This window comes from Strongylocentrotus purpuratus, unplaced genomic scaffold (genome assembly GCF_000002235.5).
Source record: "Strongylocentrotus purpuratus isolate Spur 01 unplaced genomic scaffold, Spur_5.0 spur5_contig_833, whole genome shotgun sequence".
Classification (NCBI taxonomy): domain Eukaryota; kingdom Metazoa; phylum Echinodermata; class Echinoidea; order Camarodonta; family Strongylocentrotidae; genus Strongylocentrotus; species Strongylocentrotus purpuratus.
This window is the reverse complement of record NW_022145539.1, coordinates 1613052-1638142: the sequence shown is the minus strand read 5'-3', so window position 1 is coordinate 1638142 and position 25091 is coordinate 1613052. Positions and strand designations below refer to the sequence as shown.

Here is a 25091-nt window from a genome sequence, read left to right as displayed (position 1 = left end):
TAAACCTTTATATTCTTGAACGAGTTAGTGATTGCCTGGTAGTCTATAATTCAAAAGGGCATTTGGTTTTAAAAATGCCTTTATAGCGGTGGAGTAAAATATGTCATGGTTTATAGTTTACAGGGGCAATCGCTTTATTGCAAAAAGAGCACACTTATTTATTTTGAAAACGAGCGCGGTAATCTTTCTAAAAACTATGTCTTGTTTCGTTCTGAAATTTAGGGCGTCGCCCCCTGAAGCCTCCCTTAGCTCAAAAGCCTTTTATGGTGGTGGTCAGGCGCGTACGCAGGGGGTGGTTTTGGGGTTGAACCCCCCCCCCCCTCGAGTTCTTTTTATGTGTATGTTTTATGTATGTTTTTTGGAAACCCCCCCCCCCTTTTTTTTATTTTAAACCCCCCCCCCCTTGAAAAAAATCCTGCGTACGCCACTGGTGGTGGTATAGAAATGAGGTACTTGTTTATTATACATAAACCTGCTCTGATTCTTTGAAACAACATAATGATTGGTTCTTTAAATGACCGCAAAAGAGCACACTTCGTAATTAAGCGAACGTGGGAAATTTAAGTAAATAAGAAACAAAAGCAACAATTAAGGGAAAGATCGCAGGTCTGTATGAACAGGGCACGTATTAGATGCGAAAAGGGGTATTTATCGGCAGGAAAAACGGTACTTATTAGAAACGAAAAGGTTCACGTTTCAAAGTAAATGAGTCACTTATCGGAGGTTAAAAGGGCTAACAAAAACTGTCTGAGGTAAAAAAAAGAAGCACTTATTAGAACGCGAAAGATTCTATTGCACTTTTTGTCAAAGTTAAATTAAAGGGGCTATTTCAGATTTTGATAGGGGCACTTTTCAGAGGTGAAAAGGGGTAACTTATATAAAAAATAAAAAATTAAAAAAAAGGAGAATGACACTTATTACCCGAGGAAATGTAGCGCTCATCAACAGGGAATAGTTCACTTATTAAACAGACAAAGGGACATGATTGTGTTAAAGTAAAAAGAGCAATTATCAGAGGTGAAAAGGCGCATTTATAAGAATGGGAGGGGGTATTTTTTATAGTAAAAAGGGGTACACATCAGATTTGAATAGGGACACTTATTAGAGCAATTATCATAAAGAAGGGGGGGGCTTATCTGAATTAGAAGGGGCACTTTTGGGATACTTGAAAAAAGCGGATGGGCACTCTGCCCCCTGCTCCCCCCCCCCCCCACGTGCATGTTGTTTCATAAAAAAGCATGTCTTGATATCGGGAAATGATGCAATTCAGAAGAAGATAAACAAATAAAGCAATGCTCTTTACCCAAATGAAGACAGACTTTCCACTTTGAACACAATAAAACTGTTTTCGAAAAAATCTCCTCCAGTTCCATTTCAATACCCATTTATACAAAGGCTATATTAGAATCAGTTTGCATGCATCAGGGTAGAAGGAGAGTGTAGTGAATATTAACATCAGACGGGGAGTCAGACATGGTTGTGTTATGTCGCCGGACCTGTTCAATATGTATAGTGAAATCATTCTAAGAGAATTGGAAGATGAAAATGGGATACAAGTGGGTGGCCATTCAATCACAAATATTAGATATGCTGATGACACTGTTTTGTTTTCTGAATCAGAGAAAGATCTCCAGAGACTCCTGAATGTAGTTGTAACAGAAAGTGAGAGAATGGGACTAGAGATCAACTATACCAAGACAAAGTGCCTGGTGGTCTCTAAGAAGAGCAGTCCAAAATGTAACTTGAAACTGAAAGAACAGATTATTAAACAAGTCTCCTCATTTAACTACCTCGGCAGCATGATCACCGAGGATGCCAGATGTGAGACAGAGATCAAGAGAAGGATAGCTCTCGCTAAATCTGTATTTTCAAAGCTAGGCAAAATTCTGACAAATCGAACAATGAGTATGAGGACCAGAATAAGAGTATTGAATTATTATACCCAGTAATTATGTATGGTAGTGAAACGTGGACTTTAGCCTCTGATACTAATTAAAGCGTTTGGAAAGTTGCGAAATGTGGTTCTTAAGAAGAATGATGAAATCCCCTGGACTGACAGAGTTAGTAATGAGGAAGTTCTTACACGAGCTGGAGTGCAAAGGAAAATGATACGTGAGATGTTGATTAGGCAGTTGAAGTTCATGGGTCACATTACACGTAAAGAAGGCCTAGAAAATCTTGCTTTGACAGGGAAACTATTGTGGGAAGAAGGAGTAGGAGAAGAAGGAGGATACTTTGGATGGACAGTCTGCAGAAATTGTTGGAAGAGAGAGGGAGAGGAGTGAAAGAACTGGGAGTGGTACTAATACAGAAGGCTAGGAACCGAGGGTTGTTGAACAGCATGATCGCCAAAGTCAATCGATATGGCACTTAGAGAGAGAGAGAGAGAGAGAGAGAGAGAGAGAGAGAGAGAGAGACCCATTTATATTTCCTATAAAGACGCCCCTCTTCTCCCTCCAATAGATCTTAACCCTATAATAAGGCCGGAGGGGCATTATGCCCCCCCCCCCCCTCCATGATTTTTCTGATTGTTCGGGAACGCATAGGGATGGCGCCCCGCCGCTCGCTGACTTTTTTTCTTTTGAGTCTTGCGCATCTTTAAGAAAAAAAATTGAAAATCGGACCTACAGTTACAAGGTCCCGTGAATAAAAATGTGATTTTATGACCTTATTTGCATAAATTACCATAAACATGCAAATGAGTGAATTTTTCAAAAAATTGAAATTACTTTATTATTCTATACACTTCATTTGACATGCGTGCAAATTTTCGCGGAGATCGGCTGTTTCATAATCCCCCCCCCCCCCCGGCCGTACTAAGACTTCAAATACCCCGGCCTTTTTAGGGTTAAGCAATGTCTGTCCGTCGATATATCCAGTGCATGTTTCTGTTCTATTTTTGTGTTTGATGTAAATTATGTAAAAGTTTCCTTTGAACAAAATGATTATTCTCATCCACTGAACAGCCCTATAGGCAGGGACGTAGCCAGAGTTCGATGTTTGGGGGAGGGGGGGGGGGGCACATACAGTAATCGATCTAGGTAAAAAAAAAAAAAAGGGGTCTAAAAAAATTCAACCGATCTTGGAAGTTTTAGGGGGCACGTGCCCCCCCCCCGCCCCCCCCCCCCCCCCCCGTGGCTACGTGCCTGCCTAGAGGATCTCTCGTTCTTGACAGAATGACATCGGACATATTAAAAACAAGGAAACTTTTCGCATGCAAATTAATTGGTAAATTTGGAAGATGTTTTGTTTTAGGAAGCATTGTGACGCAAGGTATAGATGAAAATGGTCAAATGGATGTTTTCAACGCTGCCACAAACCATGCAGCGTCTTTTAAAAATTTGGTATCAGTTTCCTTCTAAACACTGACCTTCCGGTCATTTACTGGTGGGCCTTTAAGTGAAATTGTATCCACATTACCGGAAGTATGCTAGTCCCGGGGTCATTTTGGCAGAAAAGGTTTTCAGTTTTTAGCGATTTTTCTCGAAATATAGAACAATATTTCACAATTTTCGGGTGTTGGGGAAACAAACCCATGTTTAGTGATATTTTTGTAAAAAAAACGGGACCCATGTTTGGGGAATTTTTTGTGTTCAAAAGCGACCCATTCGAGCGTTACATCCCCGTATGTCTTCATAATATGTGGGTACCCCCCCCCCCCCCCCCTCCCCCTCCTGGATGCTAGTCCGTTTTCCCCACCCTGTAGTATAACGGGCACTATTTGATTAATGCTGGATTTATTCTCCTCCTGATTTACGTCTAATACTATAGTACCCAGCAATTTTGATAATTAAATACAAGTACATGCAACTATGCTATCCAATATGACGAAGATGCATGCCAGGAAGATTATAATTTCCCTTTTCATGTAAATCTGAATTTCAAAGTCTTGGATGATTTTAAGATATACTGAAATGATATTAAACTGTATCGGAACTGTGTGCGAACAGCTTATGTCATGTAACATATCATAATACAGCTTTGGGCATACTGAATCAGCTATTCAGAATGGTACAAGTACGTTCAATAAAGAATATAATAGTTTTAATTTGTACTGTCAATGCTCTAGATGAATGCGGTCATAGAATGGGGCAGTGAAACAGACGCACGATTGATGCAGATCGAATCAATTCGTTTTTCGATAATACAGCAACCGGCAATCTTTTAAACAATGGCAAATTTCAATAACCTTTAAAGAACATTGCCAGAGCATGTGGGGATGGGTGTGGTCGCCAGGCAGCGGAATTAGAGACAGGCAGTTTCTCCAGGATCAAGATGGAGAGAAAAAAGCGCGAGCATTTCAAAGCAGAAGCTCTTGCAATCAATTATTCTTGTTTTTCAAAGATACCGTACTACTTCTAAAGTGAAGTTGCCGCCGCGCCGATAAGCATCCAAATTTCCATCATTTTTTAGTAGTTTAACCCACTTTAACGTATAGCTACAAGTTAACAAGGAGTCTTAAAGTAAGTTCTTTATATTCAAATGATTTTTCAGGTATTAAGAGTGTACGATTATGTGAAATATGTCTTTCGTGAGGTGGTGAATTGTGTGTGCAGTTGAGTTGTGTTGTAGATCCCTGCTTGCAGTTTGGACTTGTTTAGTCCCGCATGTTGAAATTGATGGGGTATTTGAAGGCGGGTCTTTGCATTCTTTAAATTGACTGTCTCATGGTGATCATGTCAAGAGAGAAGACGCAGGCATTTTCTCTTTAAAACCAGAAACAAGCGCGATTTGTATAGGAGAGCCATTTTCATGATAGATCTAGAGGTCTAGAGTCTATTGCGTGAATTAGATAGATCTAGATCTATGTGAACAAAAAAATAGAATTCATTGGCATTGCATCTCCTTACCTTAATAAAAAAAGTAGCATTTTGAAAGAGGATGAAAAATAGATCTAGATCTACATCTAAAATAGTTAATAGTCAAATCACCTAGATATTTTATATGCAGGTAAATAAATAAATATGCTTTTGAAAGATATAAAATTCAAAACCATACTTAAGTTCTTTCGTTGAAATCTGATGCTTTGAATATTTAGTCAATCTTTGTTTGCACGTAGCTCCGGTTCTGTTCATCGCACACACAAAGTTGAAGAACGATACCAAGTGGAATTTCCCCCTTATCTCGATCGATACCATATTCATGATGTAAGCGCTAAAGCAATTTGAATAGAGCCCTGTCGGTGCATTTGAAATTGATCGTGAATTAAGAGCGCGGTACCAAATTGATGCACCGTAGATGCGCGGATAGTCACGTACCTACATCCATTCATTGTTGTGTCAGTATTTGACTACATGGAAGTTTCGCAAATCTTGCCAATAGAAATATTTACAAACATTCCATTCATGCCATAATGGCTTCAAGTTTATGCTCATAATTAATATTAAATGCTCCAAAAGTTTCTGAAATTAAGTTTTTTCAGTACTCTGCCATATGCATGTGGGGCTTATAAGAGAATGCACTTGCCTTTCTGCCTTTCTATGTTTGTGAATATCTTATCTTACTTCTTAGTGTAGAAGCCAAGTGAAAAATTAATCGGACAATAAGAAAGTAGAAACCATGCTCCATTATTCAAATTCAAACGTGAAAAAATAAACTTTACCACATGTTACAACTTCTCAAAAGCCATAGACTAGAGAAAAAACAATTGTTTTATCTCTGCCCTATGATGCTAAGGTCGGGTATTCTAAATGTGGCACCTTCAAAACACATCTATTTAATATCTGCTGAGCTATGTTTGCAAATTGCTAACATCATCAAATGTATAGATTTTTCTTTCATGGGGACCTTGTGATGATTTATTCCATTAACCCCTTATCAGTGAATAAACTACAATACTTGGAATCCAGCCTGCAAACATTACTTGTTGCTAAGTCGGGCAAGCCTCAGGCAAGCTTTCAGGATGTCAAGAACAACCTTTATATAAAAAGTATGCATAAAATTAGAATATATAAATAAACCGGTCTAATTTTTCTTTCCAGATCTAGAAGTCATGCCACTCACAAACAAGACTAAGGTGATGCTGGCAGTGGCATTCTCTGTCACTGTCACCGGTTTGATGGTCACGGCCAGTCTGCTTAGAAGACGCAAACGTCGTAAGCAACCCAGGACCATGGTCAGACCTATAACTAATGTTTTTTCTAATGCAGGTAAGTTCCAAGCACTCAATAATTCACTGCATATTTTGCACCTACTGTGACTTCAATAGATGTACCGGTCCGGTATGTACAGGGGGGTGTTCATTATTACCTTGTTATTGGATGTATTGAAAAAATGTCAAGATTTGCAGGTTTATCTGTCATCCAAGTTCCATCTTCCGTCCCTAAGTCCTCTTAGTGTCGGTGTGTAATGTGCACATTGCTTCAATGTTAATTTTCATCCAATCTTCAATTCTAAAGGTATTATCTGAGAAAGCAATCGTACGAACATTACCTACATACACAATTTGTGAATAGTAATTGGCAACAATCAGGAGAAAAGAAACAAATTATGATTGTTTATTGACCAATTAACATTTGATATACTTAATAACTATAAACACTGGTAAGGTAAGCCCAAATTTGTAACATTGGCTAACTTTTATCAGTAAACCCCAACAATTTAGTTGAACCTAATCCTGGATTTAAATCAAGTGTAACAAAAGAAAAAAATCATTCCTCAGACTAACTTCCTTGTCTGTCCTGAATTTGAACAAAAGTCTTAACCAATTGTCGGGTTTAAACTTTAGTTGAATAAAGGCCAGAGTATTTTGGACTATAAGTAGATGAATCGGACATGTATCTTAAACGGACGCTCATTCCGTTATTAAGGGTCAGAAAAAGGTGAACAGGGTATCAAAAAAAGGTTCTTGCTTTATAACATCTTGGACCATAAGATATTTTGTTCTTCATCAGTTATTAATTGAAATGATTGATTTTTATTTCTCATGCAAAACATAATACAAAAATAATTATATCACAACAAATATGTAATGAAACGATAAATAATGTATAGTGGAAATAGCACGAGAAAAGAGGAACTAACTTGAAGCAGAGCTTGTTGAAGTGTTAGTTCCTCAGATGCAAATTTTACAATAAAACATGAACAAAGTATGCTTATAGATCAATAAATAGACAATATGTAGCTAGGAAGAAGGAAAAAAAAGAAGAAAAAAATGAGGAAGAAAAAGGAAAGAAAAGAAAAAAAAGATGAATGGAGGAAAATAGTAGAAGACAAAAACAAAAGCTCTAGAAAAGGGAGATTGAGAAAGAGATTGAGTCGAGAGTCAAACAAACCGAGATTCTATCATGTACATCTATATGTGTCTAAAGTTTAGTCTTTAACTTTTTTTAAAAATGCATAGACTAATACTTTGTTTAAAAGATGGATCTATGTTATTCCAATTTACTGGACTGGTGTAAATAATTGTCTTTTGTGTGAAAGCTGTTCTCATTCGAGGAGTGTGGAAGATACATACCGGTAGATTGAATTTAAATGTATTGGTTCTTTTGTCCCAAAACAGACTTTTGTCTTTGATTCTTAAATGTAGCTCAATGTAAACAAGTCTTAGAGACAAACTCAATAGTTTTGGATTTCATAATGTAATCAAATTTAACGCACAAATTATTTCATTCACATGTTAAGAATAATTGTATTTCAATAGTATTTGCGAATTGCATAATTCTGTGTTGCAAGGTAGGACAAGCCATAGTGTCTGTGCTACCTACATGTAGTAACAGTTAATGGATGCAATGTACAGTTTGACTATTGAAATACAATTATTCTTAACAGGTGAATGAAACAATTGTAATGTGGCTCTTAACAAAGATTTATGCATTAAATTTGATTACATTACAAGAATGATAATGTAAGAATGGTCTATTCCTCAGATACAGCTAGCAGCAACCAGCAGCCTCGTCCCTACTCTCGTCAGTTGACCAGTTCCCCCAAGGCGGCCCCCAGACAGAAAGTGCCACCAATGAGGCCACAGTCCATCTCGAGTGCCCGGGCGAGTAAAGCCAGCTCCATCAGCTCTCTGTCGAGCGTTAGTACTCTGCGCAGCGGAGGGGCTGGTGGTGGTAGCGGAGCTCTGACGCCGATCAACACGTCGGATATGATGACGGTGGAAGGAATGTTCAATCTAGGTTTGTGGTGTTACTACTCTATTCTATTGATTTGAAACACTTAATTACTGTATTCTCTCTTGTTTGCTCGCTCTCTCTTTTTCTCTCTCTTTTTCTCTTTCCCTCCGTCCCTCTCCCACTGTCTCTCTCTATCTGTCTCTTTCTCTCCTCTCTCTCTGTCTATCTCTCTCTCTCTCTCTCTGATTTCTTATATCAATCTAAAAGTTCCCAGCTTACTCTTACTGACCAGAAGCTAAAACTATGAACATGACAAACAAAGAAAGCGGACAAAATATACAGTTCCTTAGGTAGACAAAGTAACATCCCTTCACTGCTATTATGTAAAACGGTGAATATGCATGTGACACCTGTTCTACACATTTTTACATAATAGCAGTGAAGGGATGTTCCTTTGTCTACCTGAGGAACTGTATATTTTGTCCGCTTTCTTTGTCTGTCATGTTCATAGTGTAAAGAGGTGTGATAGAATAAATCTTCCTATTTCGGTCTTTAGTTCTTGTATCATACCCAGTAGACTACTGCTCTACCACTGAGCCATCACAATTTTTCTTGAACTGTTTGTTTTCAATCTTTCATTGGCACATTCTAGTAGCCCATTCTTCTCGTCAAACAGATACTCATTGTACTCTTTGTTTACCCACAGGTAAAGAGGCATTTGAGAGGGCTATCAGCTACTGGAGAACTGCTCTTCATGTGCAACACCAATCACAAACTGAAATAGATGGACAGATACAGGTAGGAAACAATTTTATTTCATATTCTGCAAATTAAATTGGGAGCGTGTCATAGTTTCAAGATTTTTTGGGGAAAAATTCCATTAACCGTTTCGCACAAATTATTCCACATAATGTGGTTTGGCTCAATAATTTTGATTAAGAGCCCTAAAAGATAATATCAGATGCACAATAGAAACGGCAAACATTTCTGCATACACTGTAACCCTGTTTGTTTCATGAGTATATTTCATTTGATGCTAGGAATTCTAAAAAGGAAAATTAAAATTAAAATCCTTAAGTTGGCAACACGTTGAGAAATTGAAAATTATTGTTTTGTTTTGAAAACTTTTCATCAGTAATTCTTGCCCATGTACATGTATATTGCTTTTATTCTATCATTGAGTGGTAAAAGAAAAATAATAATGTCAAGATGAAAAACTATATTTAATCAATTTAGCCCTAAAAATAAATTGTTTCTGTTTTGTATTCTATGTACAGGAGCCAGTCGACTCCAATTTCATCAGTCAGCTCGAGAAGTTAGTAGAAGCTGTAGACAGCCTCCGTCCCGAGATGGATGATACAGCTAACAGGTTATCGGCTTCTAATCTCGGTGACCTATCCCTAGACATCAGTCACGTTAGCAATGCATCATGGGATAGGGATTTCTCTCGTAGTATCAAGAGTGGTGACAGTGCCTCGGACTCAGACTCTTTTGTATCGGCAGCAGAGGTAAGAATATGGAGCTTCTTATGTCATTAAAGGGATTGGGTATCTTTGTCTCATATGTTAAAACAAAATCTTGGATTTAGCTCATGCTGCAATGATAATTATAAACCTTTAGGTCAGTCAGGAACCCCATGACTTTTACAAGCCGATCGCCTGTCTGACTATCAAGATTCTGTTTTCCTAACGGATTATATTACACTACAGTCTGTTGGGAAAATGAGTATGGTAAAACCGGTCACTCAAAGATGTTTACTTTTTTGAGGCACTTCATGATCATTTTGAAGCGCAATCTTTTTTAAGGCTTCAATATTACACCATATTACAGACACTGATAACATGTAGGGCCATGCATCTCAGATTTAACATTGTTAATTGTAATTGGTTTGTGTTGGTCGACTAGTTCATGAAGTCTTTCTTTGTTTGTCTCCCTGTCAACCTCAGCTTGGAGACCTTTCATCACTCACCAGTGAGCTGAACTTCTTCTCTGGAGATGAGAGCTCTCCAGAGCTGTATATCCGAGCTCTGAGGGTGGTCAAAGAGGGCGGTGTTCAAGCAAGAAGACTCAGGTATGATTTTTGTCAAAGTACAATTAAATTATTCATACCCTTACCAAGTTTTGTAATTTTATAAGTTTGTGAAAAATTTGATTTGTCCCGATTTATGTTGCTTGAGAATGTGACATACTAAAGCTTAAAGATGAAGTTTAGTTCTGGTCATGTGATTGCATTGTGAAAAAAACGGTGTGGAATCGACCAGAAAAGGTTGATCATCTAGCATATAAGAATTTGTGTGTATTGCAAGGTTCTGGAATCATCAAAATGATAAGAAATTTGGCCAAGTCTTGGTAAAGTTACAAACACTGTACACAGAAAGATGTATATGGGACTACACGAACATGTGGCGTAAAAATCCTACCCCGGAGTTTTACAATTTTACATGACATATTTAGAATATGAAGGCATCTGAAGAGCCATGCTTTTCAGGGAACATGTCTTATATGATGTTCTTCCACACTTGCATAATAAGAATGATAATGCTCACAAATTATTTTTCACCTCTTCCCAGAACTCAACCTCCTCTTTAAATCTAAAAGTATTCAACAAAAGCCCTAATTCAACCAGTCCACCTTTCATTCTTGAGGTACAAAAAAAAAACAAAAACATCAAATTTACAAGCGGTATGAATAACGCAGTTGTTAACTGTAAGTCAGTAACGCATCTACAGTTTTCTCCTCCTTGTTGTTATTGAATAGACAGATGAGTGTGACCAGTCAACAACAACAAAAAACAGTTTGCTCTATGTGTTTTAAGTGTACTAATTCCAGTACCGGTATTTATTCAAATGTTATTTTGTAAATCAATATTGCTCGTTTTCTAGAGAGTTGGCCACTAAGACATGTTTTGACCATAGTTGATGCAGTCGTAGGAACCCACATTGTAATGTAACTAAACTTCAGAGAATTTCACAGCTATCACATTGTATTCTCTCATTAGAACTGAGGTTTTGCAGTGTTCCAGTGATGAGGACTTCCTTGCTAAGCTACATTGTATTCGCCAAGCCACCATAGTTCTGTTCCAAGATAGCAGCGTCAAAGACTACTTTTCAGACGTCGGCCTGCAACTGACTGCTGATCTTTTGTGGCACGCAAACTATGTAAGTCTCATATCTTTTCTAGACACCGTCTCCTTCCTTTTAGCCTGTGATTTTATCAGTATTCATGTATTAAGGATATGTGCAACTCCATTTTGAAAGTAACAAACCTGGGTCCCGTTTCATAAGAATTGTTATCAATATCAAGTTACAATAACTTTTATAAGCTACTGAAATCGTGACATTAGATTGGCAGAGGGAAAATCTGCCATAGAAATTTAGCATTGGTTATTGATAACAATTTTTATGAGACAGGGTCCTGGACCCTACTTTCTCCCAATACTCACACTGTTGGTGTTGTATGAAGGTTCTCTTCCTCTCTTTCTCTCTCATACACTTTTTGTATCACACTCTCTCTTCCTTGTTTCTCTGCCATTTGTTTGCATTGTATTGTTGGTATATATTGCCCCACAACTGTGACTACGAAGTTGAACTGACTCACATCTTTCTTCTATATTGTGTAACAATCCAGATTGCAGATATTGTATTCGTGGATACATGCGGTATTTCATTACACTTTGCTGATTGAATTATTGTAGCTTATCATGCCAACAACATACCGGTAGACTCTAAACATCAGTGAAAAATATGAACAGAGAGAAGACATTAAATGAAGCGTGGAACAGAAAAGTGGTGACTGATATAATTCATACCGGTGATATATTGCATCATTTCTTTCTTTCAGGACACTCAAGGATTTATCAAGGCTTACGATGAGATGATGTCATATGTGAAAGACCAGAGCAGCTGGAAAGACATTGAACAGGAGCTTAATGGGAGGAAGGTAGGGGAGTCGTTCACATATGGACATTTACATAGGTCACACTAAACAATAAACCCTTTTTTTTAAGGCCAGTCTATATTTAATTAATTTATGTTGTTGTTTATTTGATTGTTTTATCTGACTACTAAGAAAGCATGACTGCTTGTAAGTAAACAACCAGGGGACCCACAGCTTTAAGCTTTTTTTAGTTCAAGCTGTAAAATACTTATTTCAAATGCAGTTTGTAAAGCAGAAATACTGATGAAAAAGCTACGTCTAATTGTTTTAATTTGATTTAATTTGATTGATGTTTTCAGGTGAAATTCCTTTCGTTCTATGACATTGTGCTGGACTTCTTTCTTCTGGACGCCTTTGATGACTTGGCCAACCCACCCTCGTCCATTCTAACTGTCATTCAAAACAGATGGCTGTCAGATGGAGTCAAGGAAACAGTAAGTTCTTCTGTCTATCTATTTTTCCATCTATCTGTTCATATTTCTTCTGGCGTCCTTTCTCTCTCGATCGATCGGTTGGATATCAAAACAGCAACATTTTGCCAAAAAAACTAATAATCGGGAACGTCGCTCAAATCTCGCTGGTTTCTAGCTGGTGCAGTGCATGGTATATACCTGTACACGAGGCCGGGTCTACTTGTTTACGCTAACAGGATTTTTAAACTATGGCAGAAGACAAGTGAGAATTTGGGAATTAAAAATTTAAAAAACTTATTTTTGTTTATTTACTAAACATTTTTTTCTTTAAAAAAAAACTTTATTAAAAAGCCGACTATAGATTTTAAGATTATTGGGTTGGTCGCAAAGGGCAATACAACATCTTTTTTTTACTCCTTAAAGTGCAGTACATATTTCTCTTTAATGTGGCATGTACTTGCTTTATTTTCACTGTTTTTCTTTTCAGGCTCTTGCTACAGCTGTTTGGTCCGTGCTAGCGGCAAAAAGAAGAATGCTTCAGGTAATGACTTCCACAAGGCCTGGCTAAGCATTTGTAATATTTTATCTCATGAATATCAAATTTTGCAGTTGTATTACCAAAATCAGTGTATATGAATTGGCACCAATGAAAAATGCAGTATTTTGTTACGGCTTACACTATTGCAAGCTATTTTTAAGTACACACTCAAGGCCTAAAAAACTGTACTGTTATGTACCGTTAGCCCTGGCATAAGGGTTAAATGAAACAAGGTCATATATCATTATCAGAGTCAAAATCAAAATATCTATTTAAAAAAAAACTTTTATTATTAAACTTACTGTCCTGTGGGAATTTCAACATTTCCGTGAATGTAACGTTGTGAATCAACAGCTATTTTGTGATTGCCAATTGCTTTTTGAAGCTTAGTTATTGGAAATCACAGCTGAATTTAAGAAAATTGAATTGAACCACACTAACTCAAACCAATTATGTATTTAAAGGTATTACAAAGTTTTGGGGAATTTTTGAAATTGACTAGAAAATTTAGCCCTTAAAACACTTCTGCTTTTAAGTAAAATTTAATATAAAAATTTACCGGTGCTCCCAGTAAATTTTGTTATTTTTCAAATAGGACTACGGCCATACAATGATAGCTGCGACCATAAAATCTCAGAATATGTAGTTGTGATATATAATTTCCAAACAGGAATAGCCAATCGGTCGATTTTAGTCAAGAAACATTGTTTCATAGCTAAATTATTATCTTGACCTTGAGAGGGAGCGACAACGATCAATGAATATTGTAGGATCGCATATGTTTCCAATATGTTCATTTGAACCAAATTCATGAACCCATACCAAAACTTTGTAATACCTTTAGTGAAGAATATATTTCTTTCAACAATATGCCCACCATTATTTTCACCGTGCAAAATTCTTCTACAAATTTGGTTATATTTCAGAATCCTAACGGCTTCCTAGCTAAGATGTACAGTATATCACATAGCATGACTCCAGCATTAGCATGGGGGTTCATGGGTACTAACGAGGAGTTGAAGACACTCATGATCTGCTTCAAGGTATGTATACCTAACCCTTTCTGGGGGGGGGGGGTGTTTCACAAAGATCCTAAGTCGAACTCAACTCTAAGTTGGACTTAAAAATTATGGAGAGCCATTTGTAGCCTTAAAATGAAATATATTCAAAAGAGCAAATTCAAGTATTTTAGACTTTTTATACATTCCACATCAAGAACATGAAATCTCCTCGATAATAGAAAATATGAATGAGTTGAATCAACATTTTATGCCTTTTAAAATGAATTTTACAAAATATTTTCATAGATGCCAACGGCTTTCCATAATTGTTAAGTCCAACTAAGAGATAAGTTCAACTTAAGATCTTTGTGAAACACTCCCAAGAACAATCATTCCACTCAATAACATTCGATCCAGAGACCTAAAATAGATGTGCCAGATGCATGAGTGGAAAGGGCTAAACTTTCTGCACACTGCATCCATTTTGTTTCATCACTATATTGTGTTTTGATGCCAGGAATTTTAGAAATGAAAGTAAGTTTTTTAAATCCCTAAATTGGCAACAAATTGAGAGATTCGAAATTGTTGTACAATGGCACCTCGCAATAAAGCGATATCATGAAGTGTTTTTTTTTTTTTTCATTGGAAAATCAATTGATATGGCCCAAGAATTACACCAACATACTCATTCACATATCCAATGGCCTTGATCTATGGCATATATTGTACATTAACTCTTTTGGGAAGTGAACTGTCAAATCCTCTTCAAAGTGAAGGCTCAAATTATGGCTTTGCTAGCTTTGAGCCATCAAGATTTTCCTCCAGAAGCAGCCTGAGTCTGTGATCCAGTATCAATTCAATTTAATTCAATTCAATGTGGTTTATTTAAAAATCAAAGTTTTAGTCCAGGGACTAATTGCACAATGTTTACAATGTAAAAATTATAATAAAATAGGATCATCAATTTAATCAACAAAGGAAATTAGTAAGAAGGATATTACATAATCATTACAAATCAAATAATAATTACAACCTTTATTTCTTTTTCTCTGTATATGTGCAGGAACAAGTTACGCAATTTTGCAGAGACATCTTCTCGTTAAAACGGTGCAGATACTCCTCTATACCCGAGCTTTCAGAAGACATCTATTCCTTGGCCAGAGAGTATGGCACCATCATCAATCAAAAATTGAACGCAAGCTGAGTAAGCTGAGTGTTTTGAGGAGCAAGGTAATTCCGACGGAAAGCGAACATCCTTGCGGTAATCAATATGATAATTACCTGCCGATGCATTCATTACTCACTTTGAGCTATATTGCCAAGTGCGGTGGATTTCAGAGAGAGAAACATCAGAGATAAATCCTTCGAGATATGGGTATTGACAAGGGCATGTATATTTGTGATTGCATCTTCAAGCTCCAAAATACTTAAAAGCGGGACTGCACTACTTGTAGCTACTTGTGCACTCTACATAGCCAACTATGCCTAATCCCCTTAATCCCCCATGGTCTCCTTTTTCTTATGTTAATTGAGAGCTGTTTTGATGAGATAACCACCTGCCAGTGACCACGCAGGGAGGTCTAATCCCTCCTGGCCAAACTAGTGCAGACAGTCCGTAACAATCTTTCCCTAACCATCCCCTGTGATGCTGCAACGCTAGTTTACTCGCTGTGGACCACGTTAAGTTATTTTTTGTTGTTGCTGAAAATGAGGTGTTAATGTATCGGTTATGTAGTAGAGTTTAAACATCACACCTATAGTGGCCTGGACCCCATCTTATAAAGAGTTTATATTGATCGCAACTTATCAATCGCAACTATGTAAATAAGAGATAGGAGACTGCAAACTTGCGATTAATTGGAGGACTTGCGATAAGACAGTGCCCCAGTGTTCCATGACTGATTTTTAAGGTTTGAATTGAAATTTCAAAACATGAAAGCTGAATCGAGCATGTTTTCAAAATGCTACTTATCAAAAGGAATACATGTCTTAATCCAATTCATGCATTATTAGCCTGAGAAATTATTTAAATCCAATAATCATAATGATAGTCATTTAAAACAAATTATATAACAATTATAAAAAAGAGCAGAATACATTAAACGATATCTCTCCATTCCAAAAAAGAATATATCCTAAAATATCTCAAGAAGTAATGTGTCATTCCTATACAACATACATGGACAATGTATATTCCTGTTATTAACAATAAACTGTCAAAAGAGTGATACAAAACATAATACTTTGTAATTTTGCACTCACTTGAATAGATTTAGAGACTCACTGTGGACATATAATCACTGCCATAATGATTAACTGTTTTCATGCCACGTGTAAACTTGCCATGTTTTATTGTGCCATATTTGGTAGGTTAATCTAGTAGCAAACTTTAGAGCTGTTTTTATTCTTTCTATTTGCTAAAAAATATGGAACACAAAATTTTACAGTGCTCATGCGGTATAGGACTTACATTTTTTCCCCATTATTCCTTTTTTGGAAATCATCCGTAAGTTTGATGAAGCAAATATTTACTTAAATTTTGGTTATATGATATCCCTCGGGTATATACCAATGTGTGTTTTTTTTCCTACAACATTCAACATAATAATTTCTCCCTCTGTATGTTTATAGGCTTTCATTCATAACAGGGTCTTTCTTGCAATTTCTGTATACTTTTTATTTCATATTTAGTTATGACCAACTATCCAATTGTGAAAATTCTAAGGAAAAATGTTTTTTTTAAAGATACGGTATGTGGAAAATTCAGAAATATTGATGCAATTTGAGTTTTGGCCACGCACAATTGTAAAATTTGGTATCTAATTTAGTATAACAGTCGCTTTTATTAACCAGTATTCATTTCAATTTTATATTATTTTGAGCAGTATTATCTATTCACCATGGACTATAGTTCCATGAATATCGACTCCTAATGTTTGACCCAGGTTGTTGATTATTTAGAATAGTTATGTCTAGGTGTCACAAACCTCGCCTTTCTTGTGAGAACTGTAACTAAGGTTACTACTGATTTAATGGAGAAGTTCTGCTTGTATTTAATTGTTTATATAGTTTCCCTTTTCTATAGCATGGTCATTATATGAATGTTTTAATCTATCTGTATATATATAATCAACCATTATCATGTGCAATAAGTATGCTTTCTTATTTCTTATTATGGGAACTAACTTGAATTTTCAGAATCCATTTGCTACACTACAGTAATTGTTTGTTCTTATGAAAATAGTCAAAGACACCACATATATTACTACTTATTATTGATAGCTTTCAACAGCAATTCTTTGTTTACTTTGTTCTGTTCAATTATTGCGACCAGTTTGCATTGTCATTGTACATAGCATACCAACCATGGGAGACTTCTGAAAATGAATACAATGATCAGATATGCAAGAGACATAAATGTAGTCAATAACACCAGAAAATAGAGTAGACTTCCCAAATTAATACATTTCCTTGTACTTCTACCTTGATATAAATTGCCAAGTAGCTTTGTAAAGTCAATGGCACTGTAATTATTGAACCATGGATTAAGTGATAAGATCATTGTCTCAGAAAGCTGTTGTATTATCCTTGATTCGCGCCACTGACTTTGTATTGCGATGGTTGTCATGCACATATGATTTGAGTCTATGCTCAGAGTCTAGACCGGAACAACCACAAACAGGTGAATCTACTTTTGTGTGTTTACCAAAGGCAAACCGATATCCAGTAGCAGCTTTATTATGATCTAAAAAATATTTCATTAGTGTGAGAAAAGCATCAGATTCTGAAGAAATAAAAATGATACCTTTAGCAGAATTCTGCAAGCAGTCTTATTCATGTTTCCGCATGGTGATTCTGTGCTATGTGTTCTCTGCAACAGATCGATTCAGCCATTTTTATCCCATTCAAAAATATAAAAAAATCTTTTGATATGACCATTGACTAACGATAGCAATACCATAAAGAATCATCTGTGAATGGTTGAACAGTTAACAACTAAATTATTGATACCCTTGCAAAGTTTTGTAATTTTTCAAGTATGAGAGAAATTGATTTTTTGAGATGTGACATATTAAAGCTTACATCTAAAAGTATTCAACAACGATCATAATACAACCAGTCCACTTTTCATTCTTGAGTTACAAAAAAAAAAAAAAAAATTACAAAGGGTATGAGGAATTTAGTTGTTAAATGTACAAGAGATTTATATTTTTAGGATGATATAAATGGATGTAAGATTTGTGTCTTATGGACAAGTTTGCGCAGAATAATTTTGAATTGCTCTGCATTCTCGCTGATCAGCTGTTTCGATCATCTTATGACATTTTAGGTTATTTTTCATTGTTTAATTGAATACTGGTATGTGTTTTAAATCTGTGCATAATTACAATACTGTTATGTGATGCTGTGTGTTGGACCTTTCTGATTCCTATGCAATATAAATGCATGCATTGTTGTTGAATGCCTGGTTGTATTCAATGTCTGTATTAAAAAACAAAATGAATAAATAAAAAATAACTTCAAATTTCATTAACTGTATGACTTGTATTATGACTTGTATTATGTTTTTGTGTGATACTTAAGTATTTAAATGGCACTTCATGTAAGATGTGTCGGGTTTACCTTGTCAATTCCATGCAATTCAACAAATCCCATACTACATATGTCTTTATTTTCCATTTATTTCATCTAAAAATGAATAATATCTTGTTATGACTATTTAATAATGTTAGTGATAGCAAAAAGAACAACTAGCTAATAGTCACATCAAGATATTTCAATTTGTGGATGAAATAAATGGATAAATGTCATGTCTAGAGAACGTCATTTCAAGCTTATGCTTAAGACAACCCTTTTTCTGTATAATACAGTCATATACATCTAAATTTATAAGATTGTAAATGTATATACAGTCAAACCTGTCTATAGCGACAGCCCAAGGGAAACACAAAAAGTGGTCTATGTAGACAGGTGGTCTTTGTAGACTGATGCTTTTAGTGATTCAATGAGAAACCATTTTCGAGGGAAACAAAAATGCGGCCTTTGTAGACGGGTGGTCACTAAAGCAGGTTTGACTGTATGTTGTTGATGTATGGAATACATAAACATCAAATATCCTACACTGCACAGAATCACCGTAAAGACTCCATAACTACCTTTCATTAAACTTGCATCCTTTCAATATTCTGACACAATCAAATAAAGGAATTAAAGTATCAGACATTATTGCTTATGTCACAAAGTTAAAGACCCTGACTTTACAGTGGCCTTTTTTTATTTTTTTTATTATTCACTCCAATATTCACAATTGTCATTAGAAATATAAATAGAAAACAGACATGGCATTGAGATATAAAAAATGTACATGACAAGCATAGAGCATCATTATTCATTAATATGAAGATTAAACAAGAAAGAAAACAAAATGAAAGCTATGGGTTTCTATAGATCTTGAAGTGGGGTATACTTTACAAATGAAATCATTTTTATACAGTTTTAAAATACATGCATTTAACATAAAAGAGAACAAAAGAAGTAAAATCAATACCTTTTTTTTCATAGGACAGCTAGAATAACATCACAGCCTTCCCCAAGTAAAATTGTTAAAAAGTACTTAAAATACATTTTAACGATAACTCTTATTTAACAAGTGCACTGCCATTGTGCCAACATCTTGTACTTTGAAAATGTGGAAAATAGATGAAACATGGTTACAGCTAGTGCATAGTATGAGCGGATCAGACATGAAAGTACTTATTGTCAGCTGTAGCTGAGACAACACAAAATGAACTGACTTCTTTGGCATTGCATTGTATCCTCCATTGAATATTCTACAGCAACATGAGACATTTTTATGTTGATCATCTCTAGACTTGTTTCAATAGTCATTTCGATCTGACATGTAAAAATAACTTGCTATTAGTAGTCTTTATGTATGCATCTAGAAAGACAACAGAATTGATGTAACCATCATTGGTGCCAAAGCCTGCTTTAAACTGGTAATCTTCGGCACAGTCTTATTATCTATAAATCACAAACAAAAGGCTTTACAAGAAAAATTGAGCAAAAGTATTCCTAACAAATCATGTAAACAGAGGTATTACTTTACAATGAAAGCATTACTCAGCTAAACAAATCCATTGCTTATGTACAGTTTTACTACATATCTGGAAAAAAAAGGATAAGGTAAAATATCATTTTAATCTCAAACCCAATTCAAGTTTGCTAGCAGTGGAGATATGACCAACAATGTTTGTAGAGGGTCTTTCTCTGAATTATAAACGTGAAAACAATATATCCAATGCATGACTGACTAGACAGGGACCTCTCCCCATGAGCAAGGGGTTGCGTACCTCTTCACTTTTCAATGAATGAAACAAATTAAAATAGTTTACAGTTTACACTATAAAATAAATTTCCATAAAAGTAATCCTCCGTAGTAAATAATCTTGATATACAAACATGATTTTATGATCACAATTACTGACAAACCTAATAGATACTTGACATAGATATAGTCATGCAATAGTCATTACTTTGTTCACATGATTAGACTTCTTACAATTCTTACTAATATATTTGAACTGATTTAAGAATTTAGAGTTTATTGCTTAATTATGGTCATGACCATGATACTGAAAGTCAGAGTTTGGCTGGAAAAATTGGATGGATTACTTAATTCACATGATTTATATCATCTTAAATTTGTAAAATATATAACTAATCAGATTGACAACTCTGTGACGTATCTTGTGAGGTCCCCTCCAAATTTGTTTTGTACTAAAAAATGTTTTAAAAAATCAGAAATATCAGATATAAGCGAGTTTATTGCCTATTAATTCATAGTCATTACCAGGATACATGATAATGGAATTCAGAATTTGGCTGGACAAATTGGATGGATTTACACATGATTAATATCATTTTAAATTTATAAAACATTTTATCTAGTCAGACTCATATCACATGATTCATTTGTTGTCATTTAACTTGACATCATATCACATATAAAAGATATTTCTCAGGAAACAGAGATGACCACTCATAAAAGCTTGTAAAGATAACAAAAAGCTCATGATTTAAATGTGTAATTCTCTAATTGCCATTATAAGAACAAAAGCCCTAATTCAACCAGTCCACCTTTCATTCTGAGTTATAAAAAAAACATAAAGAACATCTAATTTACAAGGAGTATGAATAATTTAGTTGATAACTGTAAACAGTAAATGACGTAGCTTCTGTTTCATGCATGTAGAGTGACATCATTCTATAAAACATAATTAGAATATGATCGACACTAGCATGTAACCAAAATATCATCAACATTAGCATTACTAACAACCTACATGATTCAAGACATTCTTAATAAATGTGACTGTACCTAGAATAGTCCTCTTTCTCTTTGAATATTAACAAAATATTGTTCGTAGTCATAAATTCAGCTCTACAATTGTTCATAAATGCATTTTTGTTGATGTAAAGTTGAAGTAATTCTTTAAAAATGCATTGCCTATGTTCGGTGTTTAAATTGTTCTTTCAAAATTCACTACACATACAGTAAAATTAAACAATCAAATTTAAAACAAAGACAAGGAGATCGTGCAGTTAGATCAGTAACATAAAATAAACCAAATTACTTGACTAATCAACAACAAAAGAGCCATATACCTCTTTCTCTTGTTTTTCTTTGGCATATTTATCACATTCAAGATATATAATATCACACTAGCTGTTCCAGTACTTTTGTTCACCATGCTATGATTAAACATTCATAGAGCAAATCTACTTCACTAGCAATTGCAGTGGACCAAACAAAAAGAGTTGAAAGAGTACCGGTATATATCTCCCCACTATAACATTTTTTGTTGAGAATTCTAAACAATAGCTGACAAAATCACAACAATTTCCCCAAAATTATACTGACTAAAGATACCCAGAATAAACTGTATCATCAGAGGTAACATGATCTAGATAACAATAACATTATTAAACTGTAAGAAATCATGTGCTTAAAATACTTTGTCAACATAACACCTATGTTAAATAGTAAAGACATGCAGGTACATACATTTGCATAAAAAGGATTAATCGCTCACTGAATAGGGACTCTGGCTAATCATTGTCACAAATCTTTGCTCCAGTGATCTCGAGGCAGCAGACAGCAAGGTGCTGTTTGAATAATCACTTGGCTTTAGTAAGTCCATGGGAAAGGATGAAAGCTTGCCAACTAAATGTTAAGGTTGGTAAAAACTACATGTTATGATTACCCTAACCTATAAGTTTTCTGAGACAAGCAGGTAGTGTGAAATGCCCTTTCAAGCCTGTCTGCACTAGTTTGGCCAGGGAGGATTAGACCTCCCTGTAAGGTGACTGACAGGTGGTTATCTCATCAAATCAGCTCTCAATTAACATGAGAAAAAGGGGATCATGGGGGACCAACAGGCACCGTGTAGGCATTGTTTGCTATATAGAGGGCGCAAGTAGCTATAAGAAGTGCAGTGGGGCTTCCTCAAAGGGTAGGTTTGATTCAGAATTCAGACTCAGCCTCTCCCCTGCCCCCAATAACATTCAAAATAGTGAGAGGGAAAAAACAGATGCACAAAATGCCACCGTCCCCATCCTTCACTCATCCCCCAATATCCACATTCTTGCAACGCATTGGTCCAATCATTAAAACCTTTATATCAATATCAAGATGCATCATCAAACATCTTGGCGCTCTCAATACAATGGAATGATCAATGCCCCTAGACTAATGGTAGTGACCGTGCTTTGCAGATCAATAACATTGTGATTGTGGCAAAGACATAAAGGAAGGTCAAGTAATTTGCATCCTGGTGCGACCAGTCATCAAGGATAAGTGCCTTTGTGTGATAAGGTTTGATACTGAATCACCCACGATCTCATGCATAATTTAGCAGCTACAATTTACTTCTCGAGTGTCCAGGCACTATTAAAGACTTCCTATCCCTGCTGTGTTGAGTGGCATTATGTCATCACATGTAGTCCTACCATTTCCACTAATGCACAAAACACAATAGGTAAATACTTAATAGCACTTTGTTAACCAGAACATCAAGTACTGAAAATACCCCCAAACTGACCATTACGTCCCTTTTATCTCTTTCTCTGTTTCTGTCACTACTCAGATAGTGAACAGTTTATCCCTACCCTAAAATGATAAATCTTGAAATGGCCCAAGCTGACCTCTAAATGCATCCTGGATTTCTTTCTCAAGGAAAGTCCCTTCATTTCAAAATATGGGGGGGGGGGGGGGGGGGTCCAAAGAGAGGGTAAGATGTTAACATTTATCCCAAATTTCTAAAAAGTTATCATGCAAGCCTTTCGAGAGCCATGAATATACACAACTCACAGGTGAACTCGGGGAAGAAAGAAAAAGGGTAAATATCTGCTGCGTGAGAAGAAAAAAAACAAAACTCTTTTCCTGACATCATATCATGTTACATTGTAAACAAATCTACCAGCGACTGGGTTCATTATGGAAGACAAAACTTGATTACGTTTAATAATGAAGAAAAGAAGAATATGCTCCTATACCAGCTTAAACATATAGTCGGTGTCACCTTTCAGTTATAAGATGACTAGAAACTGCCTAATTTTATCTTACAGGGGAAGTCCACCCTGATATCAAGTTGGTTTTAATAGAAGCAGAACAAAATTTGTGCTTCTATTATATCAGCTAATTATCAGGGTGGCCTTCCCCTTGACATGCGTGAAATGAAGTGTTACAAGATAATCAAGGTTTGTTCAAATACAAGTACTGCAGAAGTTGGCAAACATTAAATACAACAGAAAATCAGAAATTAGATATAAAGATACATGCTTTGAGCTAGAAAGTCAACATTTTGTTTAAAAAAAAAAATCATAAATAGGTTTCTACACTTGTAGCAAACAACATCAACAAGATAAAATGACTGAGGATACATGCATATTTTGTAATTTACAACCAATTTGGAATGCTTGTATATAGATACAAATACACCAAACATTTAGGCTCTTAAACAAGGTTATAAAATGTCTGAAATATGTTTCAGTTGATAGTTATGTAATCCACTCCCTTCACATGTATACATGTACAGATTGCTAAAAAATACACCCCATAATAAATAGTTTTATCTACAATATACATGTATGAAAAGGACTAGCTGACTAGATTTTCAAATTAAATTGGATACAAATGCAGGATTTTGTTTCATCATTGCTGATTCTATGTACAAACTCCATCAAATGATGACCAAAATGTCAACATATTTTTCTGCACATTTTCAAACTTTATCTACATGTATTGTTAGTCTTACAACAAAAGTAAATTAAATTTGACAACGTACTCCTCTTCTACAAAAAAAAAGGCTACATCATTGTGAAATTAATTTGGCTACCTGCTCCGCAACCTACCGGGTATCTACAATGCAGATATGAAATTGGCTTTAACAGGAGTTTCAAAAATTGAATCTAAAGTTTCCTTGAACATGATATTATTAGCTGCATGTAGGTATCAATTAAGCTTCTCATGATCAAACTTAAAGACAGGAAGCACGACATGTGATCTCTTCTTTTTTACACACTGAAAGTCCCATGTAAATCATCACATGAAGATATATCAAACGTCAATGTGTAGGAGAGAGTGTTGTTTACACCAAGGACGGATACATGTATGTAGTTGATGAACTCTCGGATGTGAAATCATCAATGCGGCCATGTTTGACGTCTGTGTTCGTCAGAGGATGGCTAAATCACACATCTGGGCACCGCCTTATAAAGAGTTACGATTGATCCAAATCAATCGTAAGTCCTCCAATCAATCACAAGTTTGCAGTCTCCTATCTCTTATGTACATAGTTGCGATTGATATCTATTCTTTATATGACAGGGCCCAGACTTATCACATCATGATATAATGTCCCTATGCACTTCCACAGGAGTTTACATAATGTCATTTTTTATTTATCATATCACATTATTTTGATAAAATTGACACTTCCTTGTCTAACTCTAGTGGTCGTTCTATACATGTTTGACTGGACACTAGGGCCCTGTCTTACATGTATAAAAGAGTTGAGATTGATTTGGATCTCTCGGAGTCCTCCAATCAATCGCAACTTTGCAGTCTCTCCTATCTCTA

At 35.6% G+C, this 25091-nt stretch overlaps 1 protein-coding gene across 2 annotated transcripts; it reads left to right on the top strand.

The window, feature by feature from the left end:
- The first annotated feature begins 4357 nt into the window (after window positions 1-4357).
- LOC588219 (mitoguardin 2) lies at window positions 4358-16464 on the top strand. Of its 2 annotated transcripts, none has more exons than XM_030984522.1 (12): window positions 4358-4463; window positions 5982-6149; window positions 7875-8123; window positions 8767-8858; window positions 9338-9568; window positions 10007-10131; window positions 11059-11218; window positions 11901-11999; window positions 12296-12430; window positions 12897-12950; window positions 13874-13990; window positions 15012-16464. In XM_030984522.1, the coding sequence occupies exons 2-12, from the start codon at window positions 5993-5995 to the stop codon at window positions 15150-15152; spliced, it is 1560 nt and encodes a 519-aa protein (XP_030840382.1). In that variant the 5' UTR covers window positions 4358-4463; window positions 5982-5992; the 3' UTR covers window positions 15153-16464. The 2 variants fall into 2 exon arrangements, with proteins under 2 accessions (XP_030840382.1, XP_030840378.1); XM_030984518.1 differs by having other exon boundaries at window positions 7869-8123.
- The last annotated feature ends 8627 nt before the right edge of the window (window positions 16465-25091 follow it).